This window comes from Artemia sp. Qi Xiang Cuo, chromosome 16 (assembly GCF_049724085.1).
Source record: "Artemia sp. Qi Xiang Cuo chromosome 16, ASM4972408v1, whole genome shotgun sequence".
NCBI classification, from domain to species: Eukaryota; Metazoa; Arthropoda; class Branchiopoda; order Anostraca; family Artemiidae; genus Artemia; species Artemia sp. Qi Xiang Cuo.
Genome location: NC_142809.1, coordinates 51177545 through 51193500, shown reverse-complemented (window position 1 = coordinate 51193500; position 15956 = coordinate 51177545). Strand labels below are relative to the sequence as shown.

Genomic DNA, 15956 nt, shown 5'->3' with positions numbered 1-15956 from the left:
CTGGCAAGGTAGAAAACTGAGAGACAATAGTCAAGCTGGGTTTCTCCCATCTAAAAAGAGGAATAATTTTTTATAAGAAATAAGTTGAAGAGAGATGGGCAGAACAGTTCGAGATTCTTCTAAACTGTGATATAGTTACAAGAAACAATAAAGCTATGATTAAACAGTTTGTGAGACTTGTTTGTGACAAAAGAAGGATTATTCATTTTGCGAGGAAATTTAGAGACAGGATTATAAGGTTGAAAAATAATAAAGGCAAAGTTAAGAGATAATTAGAGAAGATTTTGAGTAATTTTTGAAAGAAGGGAAGTCAAAAGCGATTCTTTTAAACTTTTTTTTTTATTTTTCTGTACATTATTAAACTTTTCTGTACATAAATTAAACTTTTCTGTGCAAAAGGGATAAAGAGCGAGAGTAGTAATTATAGAAGCATTAGCCTGCTTTTTGTGGGAAGATACTTTTATAGGAAGATACTTTTAGATACTTTTTGTAGGAAGATAATCATGAAGATACTTTTAGGCTTAGAGATAATGTAGAGAGAGTTCTAAAAGAGAAAGGGCATGGTTTTAGGAGGGGCAGAGGATGGGTCGGCCAAGTTTTTATTCTTAGATAAATAATTGAGAACTGTAAGAGTTGATTGCCTTGTCAATTGAGTTGATTTGATTAACTCATTTCCAATATTTTGACAAACTGTTAAATCAATTAGAAGATAGTCTATGAATGATTGTGGCTTGTCATAATCAAGTTTAGCTACTTTTTGCTATCTTGGAAAGGGGTAGGGTTAGGAAAATGAAACTTTCAGTAATGAATACAGGGCCAAAATTTGAAATGGAAAGTTATAATGGCGTTTTTAATATTCAAAAGCGATTTGAGAGCAACCAGCTCCCCTCCCCCCACTCTATAGGAGATCTTAAAGCAGAACCAATATCACGAGTTACGTCAGACAAGTCAATAAAGATTGATGCAATACAAGACAATCGTGGTGTTTTTTGTATTGAATCAGAAGACAAGCAGAGTTGCCCTCTATACTCATTTACACAGGTCAATTTAATGGACTTTGTCATAATGGAGTCAGCAAAGGCCATTTTAGAGCATGGAATCCATTCGGTAAGTAAAACCACGGACTTAAATTATGCTGATGATTTGACCGTTTTAGATAAAAATGTCAGCAAATGAATGATTTTTGGATATTTTGTTGGATCAGTGCGCAAGAATAGGCCCGAAGATTAGCATTAGTGAAACTAACTTGCATTAACAGGGAATAAGCTGGGGGGTTCGCCTCAAAATCCCACACTTATTGCGTATTTCCTTACTTTTATCCAACTGCTGGTAGAATATGCTTTTCCCGTTTGGCATTTAAGCCTGAGTTTGGACCAGAAGAATCACATGAAAAAGATTCAATACAGAGCACTTCTGATAGTTTCTAGATCACCTAAAGTCGCTTATTGCTCCCTTTAAAACAATTTTCCCTTAAAACTCTTTCGGGAAACCGTAATGAAATATGTTTTAATTTTGGTGTCGGTATGTTGGCTATTCCCAGCTTCGTGAAATCCTCACTGGGCCAGTAAGCTGACTTTTACAGGGGATAAAACTTTGTATTAATTTAATGACATTCTATTTAATATTAATATTATGATATTATCTGGTTATTTTACCTTAAGAATTGTTTGGATTACTCAATCCCAACATAGTTCTAATTTTTTTTAACTTTACATTATATTGAAGACTTAAGTTGATGAAATTTACAGATTCAAATTTTTTCATAGTATTATTTGGATCAATCATCAATTATGATCAAAGGATGTAAAGGCTTTTATGTCAAACTATAACTTCTACTGCAGCTACCCATAACTCACTCTGATACCAGACAGCAAGCGACGGATCCAGGTGCACACTTTTCTTCCATACCAATCTATTCATATCTTCCCTCTTTACCCTTTTTTACCTCTTCCATTTTTGTATAGAAAGAGAGAGAGAAGAGTTTTGCTTTTGGTTTATTGTCACGTAATAAAGCTTTTTGAATCCGAATAGGAAAAGAACTGCTGCCTTTACTGATACCCGATTAGTTTAGGCAACTTATAACTATGAAAGTTTTGCTCCATAGACGGTGGATGCCTAAAAGCGACCAAGTTCAAAACTTATAAGTGCAAATTTTGATTTAAAGAAATGATGGTAAAAAATAACAGAAACTACAAGACGGAAATAAAAATAAAAATTGTATAATAGAATAATTATAATAACAGAATAAAAAACAGATTGGAAAAATAAAGATAATAATGATAATTATACAAAAAAAAAATTACCTTTAAATGAGCAGTAATTGTATTTGTATTCATGTATGTATTTTATCTCAGAAATGGTTTTTTTTCTTGAAATTGGTACTCTTAAATTATCAAGGCCAGAAAAAACAAGTTACATAAACTCCGACATTGGGACAATTCGTTACTCCTTTCCAGCGCCCTTAACATACCTTCTTAAGTCCTCTTCAAAGTAATATTACGAGGCAAAAACACCAGATAATCTGTTAAAATTAAGTTTTTACTATATTATCTATATTTAATATGATTATTATGATTATATTTATTATGACTATATTTCTATAGTCATACAGGATTAATTCTAAGGGAGAGACGATGTGAGGGGGGAAGTAGAAATTTTTGTATACTCCCCAGGGCCACAATCAGAAATTTTGTTTGGGGGGAGGTATTAACAAAAGAAACTTTAAAAAAACGTAACAAAAGTTTGATATCGTTATCTACTTTTTTATGATTTATAGGAGTATTTTCGGTTTACACTATTATTATGAAAGTAAAGAACAACATTAAACCCCAAAATGAGCAGAATTTGAAAGTAAAGAGCAACATTAAACCCCAAAATGAGCATCATTTTTCTCAAATTAATAATGTAAAATAATTGTTGGTGGTAAACTAGAAAATTAGGAGATAGCACAAAGAATACAGCTGAAGTGAAATGAGTCTTCACAATCTGGTAGTCGAAATATTTTAAATGAGATGGTTGAATAATATATATCTTACTACAAGAAAAATAAAACGTTATTATGGATTAAATGAAAACATTTATTCTTCTTTTAATAGGGATAACAAATGCTGTTTTCCAAGAGGTATTATTATTATTATCTATTATCAGTTAATATTGTCACCATTATTCTCATTAGCATTTTTCTTTTAGAACCTCATTCTTATTATATGAAGATACTAACTGAGTGGAGCGAAAAGCAATTACAAATGAATCCTAACCTACCACCATCAAAAAAACCCACAGAACCTTCTAAAACCACCAAAAAGTCTGTGAAGTTTAAACGGGATCTGACGAAAGTTCACTATATTCGTATCGATGAATCTTTGAGAGGATCTCAAAGATTCTTTCGATGAAAGAGGATCTCGATGAATCTTTCACAATCTGGTAGTCGAAATATTTTAAATGAGTTGGTTGAATAATATATATCTTACTACAAGAAAAATAAAACGTTATTATGGATTAAATGAAAAAATTTATTCTTCTTTTAATAGGGATAACAAATGCTGTTTTCCAAGAGGTGCAATTGCAAATGAATCCTAAAACCAAACAGTATGTGAGGTTTAAACCAGATGTAGAGCTGACGGAAGTTCAATGATTTTTTATCGATGAATCTGAGAGAGGTAAGCAATTTTGTATTTCAGTGCATTTGTCCAAAATAAAAGTGTGGATTATCAATTTTGTAGTGACAAATATCAATTCTGTTAATTTTACGAAATATATACTTCGTTTTTTTTGTACATTGAATGTAATTTTAAACTTAAACTCTTAGCAATCTCTTTATGAGAGGTTGGTTTTAAAATAAGAAAGAAGCGCAAGAAAAAGCCAAAAAGTGTCCATGACATACCATTTTACCATTAGCATTCCTGATATGTTGCAAAATTGACAGAAATTGAAATTTCTTGTAATAAAATTTGTCATCTCAAAATTCTTGGTTGAAAACATTTTGAACCCTGTTTACAAATATCATCAATTAATATTTTATTTCTTGTGGCAGTCTATTCTTTAGTTAAAAAATACAAAAGATAATTTTATTTTATTTTGAAACGAACTTTTTCTTCACTCCGGGGAAAAATAATAAATACACATCATTTATCAATCATCTCAAAGAAATTGGAAGAAACTTGTGTTGTCGATAAAGTGGCTTGCATTTTTTTAAATATAAAACTACCGAACAGGTTGAATATACTGCACTTCTTATAAAGATTCTCTCTCTCTCTCTCTCTCTTCTCTCTCTATCTGTCTCTCTTTCTCTCTTTCCCTCCTCTCTCTCTTTCTCTCCCTCATAATTATAAAATATAAAAAAATTAATAATTAAATAAGCAATTTATACATAATAAGCAAATTACTCCGTTCCTTGTTTTTTTTTTCTTAATACCTGTTTTATTTTCTTTTTTGTGTAAAAAAAAAGTAAGAAACAACATTAAAACTCGAAAGGAACAGAAAGTGTTACGTATATGAGGGAGTGGGCCCAGGGTCATATCCAGGATGTTTGTTTGAGGGGGGGGGGTAAAAAGATTTAAAAAAATAAAACATTTGTTTATTAATGGGGGGGGGGGGTCAAGCCCGCCACCCCCCCACCTCAGGATACGGCCTTCGGGTTGCCACCCACCTTGGTTTTCACAAAATAGTTTATTTTTAGTACTGTTAAAAGAGCTACACATTGTTCTAATTAACCGACCCTTGTGTTTCAGGAGGTGTTCTTAAAGAATTGGGACAAAAGTCCAACTTTAGCTTAAAGAGTGACGTATTGAGATGGGGCCAACCCTCGTATGCATGTAATAATTTCTGTTCGTTTTGATTTTTAATATGGTATAGGAATTTTCATTTTGGAATTTCAATTTTGCCAAACAATTCTTAAATATTTCCCATGCGTAAATTTTTTTACTGATACTAACACCCTCCCCCTCCCCAGAAACTTCTCTATCTATTGAAAATTAGCCCCGTGGGAAATCCCCCCCCGGGTAAATGAAAATATTATTCACACTTCCCAGGGGGGTTAGGGGGGGTCCGGTTCTATATGACGGGCGGCTTATCTGAATTTTCAAATAAAATGGCTGTCTCAAAATTTTGATCGGACGACTTTAGATAAAAAGGAGTGTGGGGGAAGCTAGCTACCCTCCCATGGGGGAGCCTAGGAGTGTGGGGGAACCTAGCAGGAAACAGGAGAAGGGAAAGAAGATGTCCTTTCCTCTATTATACCGGATTTCAGCATAGCTTGTATATATTCTTCTAGCACTAAAGCCATTTTATGGAGAGTTCTAAATTGCTAAATTCTAAGGTGGTTTGAAATCTGTTTCAAGTGGTATATCAGGCTGAAAAACCTTTATTAACTAAAAGCTATTGAACTAACTCTTGGAAAACTATTTTGGGTATAAAGATCAAACTTAGAAAGAAATTCTTCATCCTCCCAAGTAGCCTCCTGACTTTACCTCAGCAGAAGTTTCTGAAAATGCTACTAAATGTCCTTACACGCGAAAAGTATGCTATTTCTGTGTAAAGTTTTAGCTCCAAGGTATCCTCAGAGTCATTAAAAATGAGAAGATGTCTTAAATGTCCCTGAACAATATCTAAATAGTCATGTAAAAATTCTTCATATTCTGGTTTAGGACTAATAATTAAGTTATCGCTGTCAATAATTGAAATGTTTTCTGCAGTAATTAGCTTACAATCTACACTTTTAAATGTTCCAGGGTCAACTCGTGTGTCAGACCTCACTACTACATTCTCGTATGCTAATGCTTCATTATGACCCGCTTGATTTTTGACCCTGGTTCCAAATTTTAATTTCCTTTCATGAAAGTGCAAGAACCTGTCCAGTTCTTGCATAATATTAAACCCTAAGATTACGGCAAAAGGCAAATTATCAACTACCAAAAAATCCCAGTAAAGATTAATCATTTGTACCAGGTAATATCAATGGTAACCTTGCAAGGCCCACTACAGTTAATTGATGTCCTGAAAGAGATTTAATCAGAGTATTTGTAGGTTTTAGAGGTTCTCTATTGCGCTGAGGCAAGGACTCAAAGAAGGCTTTCGAAATGACTTCTCTGAACCACAGTTCAAAAAGGAGTCTCACTCAACATTATAAATTAAAACCTTATTAAAAAGCGGAAAAGAATTCATATTACTATTAGAAAAATTTAAAAAACAAGGTTTATGAAGAGATTCTGAATCATGAAAAGCCAAAATATACTCTTCCGTACTAATTGGATCTTTTAATTACACTGGTCTCTATTTTCAGACTGAATAGCCTGTCAGAATATTTTAACAATTTCACAGTTATAAGTGTGATAATTATCTGCTTTACATATAACACATAAAACACTAATTCTGGTTTTTATACATATTTTATATAATTATCCAGTATGATCTTTCCCTATCTCACCCATTATAAAAAAACGGACCGGGGTGCGAGTGCTCCGGAGAACGTTTTTGCAGATAGAAACACAAGCGGCATCAGATCTTTTCACAGGTAGGCAAGTCAGACGCGAAACAATCGGAAACAAGTGGAAACCCGCTATTACGAATAATGCACTTTGTAACCATTCCCGATTGATAGACGCAAACACCCTGATCCACAACTGAAGAAAGAAGTGGGAGGAGCTTTTTGTTCGCACCGAGAACGAAGACCAGAAATTATTTGCGATAAGCTTACTTGATAATGATAGATTCTGATGTTGTATATCAGGATTGTTACTAACGGAAGTTGAAGCATTAGCATTAGTTTTCTGGATTGGAATCAGATTAGCGCCGTGATGTCCATGAGTACTTTCTTGAGAATTAAACGAGTTAGAAAATTGTCCTCGTCTAGAGTAGCAAGATTGATTTGGACCTCAATTACCTCGGTTATTATAAGAAGACCAAAAATTCCTTGAATTTATTCCTCTGACATTGCCCCGGTGGGAGGGGGGTCGACATATGAGCCATTATTAGGAGGAATATAGCCCCCACGACCTCTATGAAAGTTGGTCCTATTATTCAAAAACCGTCCTCTTCTAGGCTCATAACGAGAACCTCGGCTTCTTAAATTAGCAGAGGGTGTGGACACCGCCGAAATGAACCACGGGTGTGGACACGGTACGAAATGAACCAAGTGAGAGAGATATCTTGACAAAATCCTAATCATAGTAATAAAATATTCAAGACAACACAGGTATAAAAAAAATAAGATTTTATTATTAAAGAAGAGAACTTTTTAGTTAATAGTTATGCAAGCATTATAACTAATATATTAAGGCTAACTTGTTCCTGCTTAAAAGAATCTAATAATAATGAACCACGTGAGAGAGAACCCAGTGATTTTAGGATTGTCGGATTGGATACACTGTTTTGTCCTGGGTAACTGGATGGATGAGTAGGGTCTAGACCTTGTTCAAGTGCTAATTTATTTCAGTTAAAAAAGTAGGAAGACTTTAGTAACATTTACTTATAAAGTAAAAAAGGAAATGTGTCCAAGAGACACGTCTCATTACACAATTGTGTACATATGTATTTTTTATTAACTTGTTGACTTGGCAGGCCAAGTCTTGGATTTTTCTTACATTTTTCTTCACTTTTAGGTCATTCCAGAAAAGGATCTAAAAGAATGATTTCTTTAGGAGAGGCCAAGCGCAACACTAAAAATCACCTTGCGCAACACGGAAAACCTCGGAATGTTCTATATGCAGCTTGAACAAATATAGCTGTGGGAAAATCGAGTTTAAGTGGCATATTTCTACACAACATGACATTTGGAGCTATATCGATTTCATTAATATGGTGCTAAATAAGCAGGAGCTCGGCATCATGAACGCAATGGAACGTTACATATTTGAATTGTATGAAGACGAGAACCTAACTTGGATCCCCCAAAAGGCAAATTAGTTTCTGGAAAATCCACATATGAAACAACGGTCTTGATACCCGTTTGAATGAATTTGAGTTAATTAGATCGATTGTGTGTTACCATCTCCTGTAACAAGAATGGCAAGGATACCATTTTGACTTGCATAAATATGAAGTATTTATTGATTTACAAATCATTTTACCAGCCATATACCATGGTTTTTCAGCTTTGGTTGAAGATAGAAATTCACCCATATATTTAAAGACGTTTAATGAAAATTGATTTATTGATATTGATAAGTACGATCTTGATTCCCCTTTCACTGGACTTGAGTCAATTAATATTGATTTCGTATTGACATCTACAGTAATAGGAATGTCAATAATACTAATTAGATTGCATAAACAGTAAAATTTTATATTTTTTTCAATCATAATTTTACTGGATACATAAGCTGATTTTTCAACTCCGGTCCAGAACAGAAACTAACCAAATCTTCGTCATACCACCTAAATATTGACGTTCATGTTCATTGTATCAACATGAGCCACTCCAGTAGCTGCAAATCTGGCGATTGAAGCCAAATTACAGTTTTTTTCATAACCTAGCCTTAAAAATTTAAAAAATGTGTGAAAAATTCAAATTTTTTTCAGAATGTGGGGCTAAGCTTAGGCAACGAATAGGTACTATTTGAAAGATAAAAATGGCTTTAAACGATTGTTTCGCCAGTTATTTCAAGCAAATTTATGGTCCTATGTCAATTTTAAATTCTTGGTCAACCTTCTTAAGACCATAGGCGGGTGTGCCTTGTTTGCCTCTTTTTTAAATTCTTGATCAGCATGCCTAAGACTCTAGGCAGGCATGCCTTTCCAAAAACCCACCTGACAAGTATGTGTCCAATAAGAGAGTCATTCATACTGCTGCCATTTACCCGTGCCCCAGCAATTTAAACATTTGCCTCTCGAATTACTTGGACTATCTGTCTTGGCTTTTCTCTGTCTACAATTACCCAGCCCAGTCTTGATGCAACCTATTGCCCAAAATACTTGATAAATTCAATTCAAATTGTTTGGATCTACTTCGTCTTATTAATTTCTTTTTTCAACTTATTCTATCTCCATAAGCTACAAAAATGTCAAAAAACCACTATTTTTGCTAATATTTTGACGTAGATTACTATAATCATTCCCATGATCTAATTGTATACGAGTTTTTCCTTCCCATTTAGTAGCATGTTCTTTATAGTACTCCTGATGTCAAAATCATCCGTAGATATGCTTCTGGCTTTTGATTAAGAATTCAGGCTCAGTGTATCAACGACTCATAAATCAATCTTCCATGAGTTTAAGAGTAATATTTTTCAGCAGTTACTAAGTAGATATTCTTGATAGCTTTTGAAACAAGTATAGTAAGATTATTTCCTTCTGGAAGATATTCTGGATGAAAAAAAGGCGCATGTGTATTTCTTTCATAATCCCCGATGCAATTCTTCCTTTATGTGCCTTAACTTAATGTAATGTAAGAAATGAATAGACGTAGACAGTTCTACCCTTTATAAGTAACTGTAATTACAGGCGTTTACAACAATGAGAGTTACTCAGCTGTGTTAAGCTCTGACCAAACATTGATTTAGGATAGATGCTCAAAGATAGTAGTTGGTAATATTTTAAATTATTAAAAAAAAACATCTTATATCCCACATTTATTATTGTGAAGCTTCATTTCACTAGAACTATACATATTGCTCATTATTCTTTCTTTTTTTCTTCTTCTTTTGTATCAAACAATAAATAGGAAATTCGGTCCTTGCTTTTCTGGTTTACCAAATATATACATCGCCTCCTACCTTGAAGTCGGAACAAAAAATATTAGAAAAATATTATTTCATTGATAGCACCTCTTATTGGAATTACTAAAAAAGTAATGGAAAATCTTATACATCACTGTGAATATATGGAGGCATAATTGTCCTTTACTTAGTTTAAGCTTAGATTCGATGATCGAGCCTTTATGTACTGACTTACATCCAACGACTATGACGTCTTTGATCAATATTGTATATAAAAAATAATTTTTTTGTAAAAAATGATTTATTTGTTTTAAATTAAGTACGAATGGCACTAGATCTAGAGATTTCCTTTAAAATGAGCCATTAAACAACTCTCTGCGATGCTCCAGTGCCAAGCTATCTGTGGAAGAGAAAGAAAGAAAAAAATATGCCGTTTGTGGAGAATAACGTGGTTAAAGTGAATTTTCTTGATTTTCAAGCCAATATATTTTCTTTGTTACTCAAGCCCAAGGGCAGTATCATCCTTTGCCTAATTAATTGCACAATACACTAGATGTAGCAATTTGCTTCAAAATTTAATATAAACTGAACCATTAACCATTAATAATGACCCGGGTACAAACAGAAAAAGCCTACGGCTTTTGCTTCTTTCAAATAGTAAGAGACGACCCTTAAACAATCAAGTGGCTAACTAGTTCCAATGTTCACAATGGTTTGAAAATTTAATGATAGTTTTTTAATATCTTTTCAACTGGTAACCTTTGATTGCTGTAAGCATCATATATATAAGGGTTTTTTATAACACTTCAGTTACTATGGACTGAAGATCGTTCTTTAATGTACTAGCTACCGCTGCAATCCGGATATAGTTATGAGAGGCAGCAGGGCCGTGTGATCCAAGGCGTTGGTGTTGGCCACCAGTCTCGTCAGAGGTGTGGGTTCAGATCTTACCGCTGGTATACGATTATGATTCCTTTATAGGGTCTTCGGACAAGGTGGTTCTAATGGTGTACTTATTGTTTTGAGCTGACTCTTTTTTTAGGAGCTATGGGTTTTTATGTTTCTTAACATTGGGTGATGATCGTCTCTTACAAGGTTGCTAGCTACCGCTCCAACCCAGATTCAAAGAGAATTTTAATCTGTAATTTTGAATACTTTTCGTAATCCTTGTAAAACATTCGTAAAATTGTTCTCAATTAACGAAGATCAGCATGCATTTTTGCCATCTTCTAAAACTTCTGAATGTAGTTTTTCACTTTGTTCTTATGCGTTCTTTGGTAAAGCCTCGCAAAGGTTTTAATTTTTTATTATAGCTTTTGCCCCCTTTTATTCTAGTAGCAACTTTTTCTTATGTTTTTTTCGGTAATCTTTATCATTATCATACCGTTCCTTGCTCTTTTGTATGGCTGTCTCAATTTTCGCATGTATATAAACTTCATCATTATAATAATGCTGTTTGTCACTATCTAGTTTTACATCTCAATACGCCTTTTCAGTTCAATACCTTTGCTTTTCTCTTTTCAAGAAGCTATCTCTGTTTTTTGTGTAGTACTGTTTTTTTAAATTACGTATAACTCGCTTGGAAGGCATCTTATTAATATTTTAATTATCCTATTATAATTTCTTAAGTCTCGTATCAAGTACCCATAACCTAACAAAGAAAAAACTAATTTTTAGATTTTCAGATATTTTGTTAGTCTGAATGAAAACATTAAAATTATTGCTCAGGTATCGTAAATAATTTTGCAGTTTACATAATAACTTTAGCGATTCTAAACTGAAATATATTGCTTTCAATTCTTTCGTTTTATATGACATAATAAGTGAAACTAATTTAAAAATTTTTCAGCTCTCTTTCTAGTTTAAATGAAAAACAAAATGCTTGGACACCATAAATATTTTTTCAGTTTACATAATAGCTCTATCGATCCTGAACTAAGAACTAAAATAAAAAAAAATATTGTTTTTCTACAAAAATAAAGCACAAAGTTCTAGAGATAAGTACTTAAGGAGTTCAGCTAAAAAATAGTTTGGCTCCAGGAGGAAAGCACAATATTTTCTACTAAAGAGCTGTATAAAAACGCAGTTTTTCGTAAATAATATTTTATCTTTTTAATTATTTTTGTTAATTATGAAAGATTTTTAAATACATCAGTTTTCTTTAAAATGAGCCATTATAATACAGCTTTCTAGTGCCCAGCTAGCTGAGGGGAAAAACAGAAAAAAACCTGTTGGCGATGCGGAACATCGTGGTTTTAGCCATTTTTCTTGATTTTCAGCCAATATATTTTCCTTGTTTTTCAAGCCAATTGAAGGTTCCTATATAGGGGTACTGGACAATGCGGTTCTAATAGTGAACTTTGTTTTTGATCCGATTTTAGTTTTAGAAGTTATGGACTATTTTATTTTTTACTATTGGGCATGATCGTCTCTTACTAGGTTGCTAGCTACCGCTGCAACCCAGATAAAAAAAAATAATTGGTGAATTGAAACTAGAGTAATTGCTGAAAATTTTAATGAAAATAATTTTATATCATGGATCGCTAAAGTCATTATGTAAACTGCAAAAATATTTATGGTGTAGGAGCAATAATTTTAATATTTTAGTTAAAACTAGAAAAGCACCTGAAAATTTTTATATTAGTTTTGATTTTTGATAGGGTCTTGATACTTGACACGTCGTAAAAAGTGACGGGTCTTGAAGTTATCAAATTTATTAGGAAGAAAATGTCCAAAATGGATTCTGAAAAGTCGAAACAACTCCAAATTATTGCTGATAGACTGAGAATTCAGTCTATTCTTGCCACAAGCGCTAGCAAATCTGGGCATCCCTCATCATGTGCATCCATGGCAGATATTTTGTCGGTTCTTTTTTTTCATGCAATGAAGTACAAAGTCTGTGCTCCGAAGGATCCTTCTTCAGATAGGTTTATACTCTCAAAAGTGCATGCTGCACCTATACTCTATGCAGCATGGGCTGAAGCTGGACTTTTCCCCAAGAGTGAACTAATGAACTTGAGGAAAATCGATAGTGATTTGGAGGGTCATCCAACCCCACGTTTGAATTTCATAGATGTTGCCACTGGATCCCTTGGTCAAGGACTTAGTGTAGCTGCTGGTATGGCATATGTTGGAAAAAATATTGACAAGGCTTCCTATAGAAGCTACTGCTTGATTGGAGATGGAGAGTCTGCTGAAGGATCCATTTGGGAAGCAATGCATTTTGCTGGTCATTACAAGCTCGATAATCTTGTTGCTATTTTTGATGTTAATCGTCTCGGACAGTCTGAGCCAACGGCTTTGCAACATGATGTCGAGAGCTACAGAAAGAGAGCAGATGCATTTGGATTTCATGTTATTGTTATTGACGGCCACAACATTGAAGAGATAATACAGGCTTTTGACGAAGCAGCAGCAACTAAAGGAAAACCAACTGCCATCATTGCCAAAACCTTCAAAGGTCATGGACTAGATGGGGTGGCTGATCATGAAAATTGGCATGGAAAACCTTTAGGTGACAAGGCAGCTAGCATTGTTAAGAATATTGAAGAGCGTATAGCTAGCAGCAATGTTTCTGCCCCAATTGCTGAGTCTCCAGTTGAAGATGCCCCAGTCGTTAGCGTTACAAACATTCGTCTATCTTAAGCGCCGACTTACAAAAAAGGTGAGACAGTTGCCACTCGGGTTGCTTACGGTACTGCTTTGATGAAACTTGCACAGAACAACTCCCGGGTCATTGGCTTGGACGGTGATACAAAGAATTCTACTTATTCTGAAAAGATCAAGAAGGTTTCCACTGATAATTACATTGAATGCTACATTGCCGAACAAAATTTAGTTGGAGTTGCTATTGGTGCAGCTTGTCGTAACCGAACTGTTGCATTCTGTTCTACTTTTGCTGCATTTTTCACTCGTGCTTTTGATCAGCTCAGAATGGGTGCCATTTCTCAGACAAACATTAACTGTGTCGGATCACATGCTGGTGTGAGTATTGGTGAAGATGGGCCGAGTCAAATGGCGCTTGAAGATTTGGCTATGTTTAGGACTATCCCTGGTTGCACTGTATTCTATCCCAGTGATGCTGTGAGCTGCGAACGAGCCTGTGAACTGGCAGCCAACACAAGAGGTATTTGTTTCATTAGGACATCTAGGCCAGCCACCGTTGTTATTTATGATAATGAAGAACAATTCCAAGTGGGTAGAGCCAAGGTAGTCCGAGAGAACCCTGGTGACAAGGTTGTCCTTATTGGAGCGGGTATAACTATGCACGAAGGTCTGAAGGCGGCTGATACCCTGGCCAGTAACGGCATCCATGTGTGTGTCATTGATCCTTTCACCATTAAACCCTTGGATGCCGACATCATTCGAGCTCATGCTCTGCGGGTTGGTGGCAAGATACTCTCTTTTGAATATGATTATCCAGAGGGTGGTATTGGTGAAGCTGTAGCTTCTGCCCTGTTGACTGATACAAACATTACTGTCAAACGTCTACGTCTAGCAGTCAATGAGGTTCCACGATCTGGTCCCCCTGAGGCCCTTCTTGAGAAGTACGGTATTAGCGCAAATAGTATAGTGAAGGCCGTTTACAATTTACTCTAATGATTCCTTAGCACTCAGTGCATTTGTTTTTGAAGTTTAAATTCTTTGTTGATTATTTTAGCATTTATGCATATATAGCATCATCATCCTAAGGTATTAGAATTCTTTTCGCATGATTGAGTTTATTTGACTCTATTTTGACAACACTGTTTGTCTTAGGAAGTTAGCATACATGCTTGTGATATTTTAGAATTTGATTCTTATGACATTTTGGTGAAGGCTGAAAATTGATGTGCTCTCATAGGAGAATACATCTCCTATGAGAATGTATATCTCATAGGAGATAATAGCCTCCCCAAAATAGGATAAGTGAAAAAATAAAATTTATTTTACGTTGAATAAAACGCAAAAAAAAATATGTCGGACGACCTTAATGACTTATTAGTAGTGCAAAGTTCGTCGCGAAAAATATAGAAATAGCTAAATCTATCCAGGAGTAGAATGGTCAATCAGATATTGATGAATTTAATATCCAATTGACCCAGTTCGTACAAGTAACAAAAACTGACCTAGGAGCTTTAGTCGACATGCTCCTACTACGATTAAAAGGCCAGGCCTTAACCTTCATAAAACAGATACAACATACCATAGGCAATAACGCCAACTTGCCAATAAATACGGTTGATAACTTGTTAAAAGCATTCAAAGATAGGTTTATGGACATCAGTTCCATAAACAAATTAAAACACGGAACAGTGAGCTTTGACTTTTCACAGAATATAAAAAAATACCTTGATAATATACGCATTTCTGTAGAGGCAAAATACGGAAGTGGTTCGGGGCAACTGTATGAAAAAGTCATCCTAAATACCTTTTTGCAAGGGCTACCCCCAAAACTATATAGAGTGGTAATATCCAAAAATATTCAGACATTGGAACTTGCAGTTCAGGAGCTAGAGCGATTGATCGAAGTTGATACGATGGTCGCTAATCATAGTAAAGCAAAAATAAATAGCGAAATTTAAAACCACGGTTACTCAAAATCATGGACGGATTACGGGTTACAAATACAACTCTCTATTATTATCCACAGGAACAACTAGGAAAACTTCGGATCAATATAACACCAAAAATTGTTTTACCTGGGAATCTTATGGATTCTTATACTGAGTTTGTACACTCAAATGAAATTTTAGAAGCACATGGCTCGGTCGAAAAAAACACTTGAAAGATTAAAAGGAATTTGTATTTTTCAATATATGAAAAAATGTAAAAGCAGTATGTCGGAACTGATATATTTGTTTAAGAAGAAATAAGGTACCGAAGTCCATACATCCAATATTAAAGCAAACAGATACTGCAATGAATCCGCTTAGAATAGTTAGCATTGACACCGCAGGTCCCCTCCCACCCTCACCTAATGACGCTGGTGCTCCAGCTCGACACATAGTAGCACTTATAGAGCACTATACTAAATTCGTCGTGTTTGCTCTGTTAAAAGACATAACGGCAAGATCAATTTGTGATTTCCTTAGGGAAAAGGTGATAGGGTACTTCGGTTTGTTCGAGCTCTTGATTAGTGATTCTGATCCTACTTATCGTTCCCAACAAATGCAAAAATTCCTAGACAGCATGAATATTAAATACTGCTGCACCACGCCATATAACGCCCGATCTAAAAGACAATGTGACAATTCAGTTAAGAAAATCAAGGCTACTGCCAGAGCCTTTGCTCCCAAGATCAAAGTAATTGGAGCTAATATC

At 34.6% G+C, this 15956-nt stretch overlaps 2 protein-coding genes across 2 annotated transcripts; both read left to right on the top strand.

The window, feature by feature from the left end:
- Positions 1-12404: 12404 nt before the first annotated feature.
- Positions 12405-13427, top strand: LOC148943067 (transketolase-like). The gene has a single exon (XM_089102761.1). The coding sequence runs from the start codon at positions 12501-12503 to the stop codon at positions 13296-13298; it is 798 nt and encodes a 265-aa protein (XP_088958887.1). The 5' UTR covers positions 12405-12500; the 3' UTR covers positions 13299-13427.
- LOC148943066 (transketolase-like protein 2) lies at positions 13359-14473 on the top strand. The gene has a single exon (XM_089102760.1). The coding sequence runs from the start codon at positions 13359-13361 to the stop codon at positions 14250-14252; it is 894 nt and encodes a 297-aa protein (XP_088958886.1). The 3' UTR covers positions 14253-14473.
- Positions 14474-15956: the final 1483 nt, after the last annotated feature.

Coding starts and splice junctions, on each gene's coding strand:
- LOC148943067 (XM_089102761.1), top strand. CDS start 12,501: ATGGCAGATATTTTGTCGGTTCTTTTTTTTCATGCAATGAAGTACAAA.
- LOC148943066 (XM_089102760.1), top strand. CDS start 13,359: ATGAAACTTGCACAGAACAACTCCCGGGTCATTGGCTTGGACGGTGAT.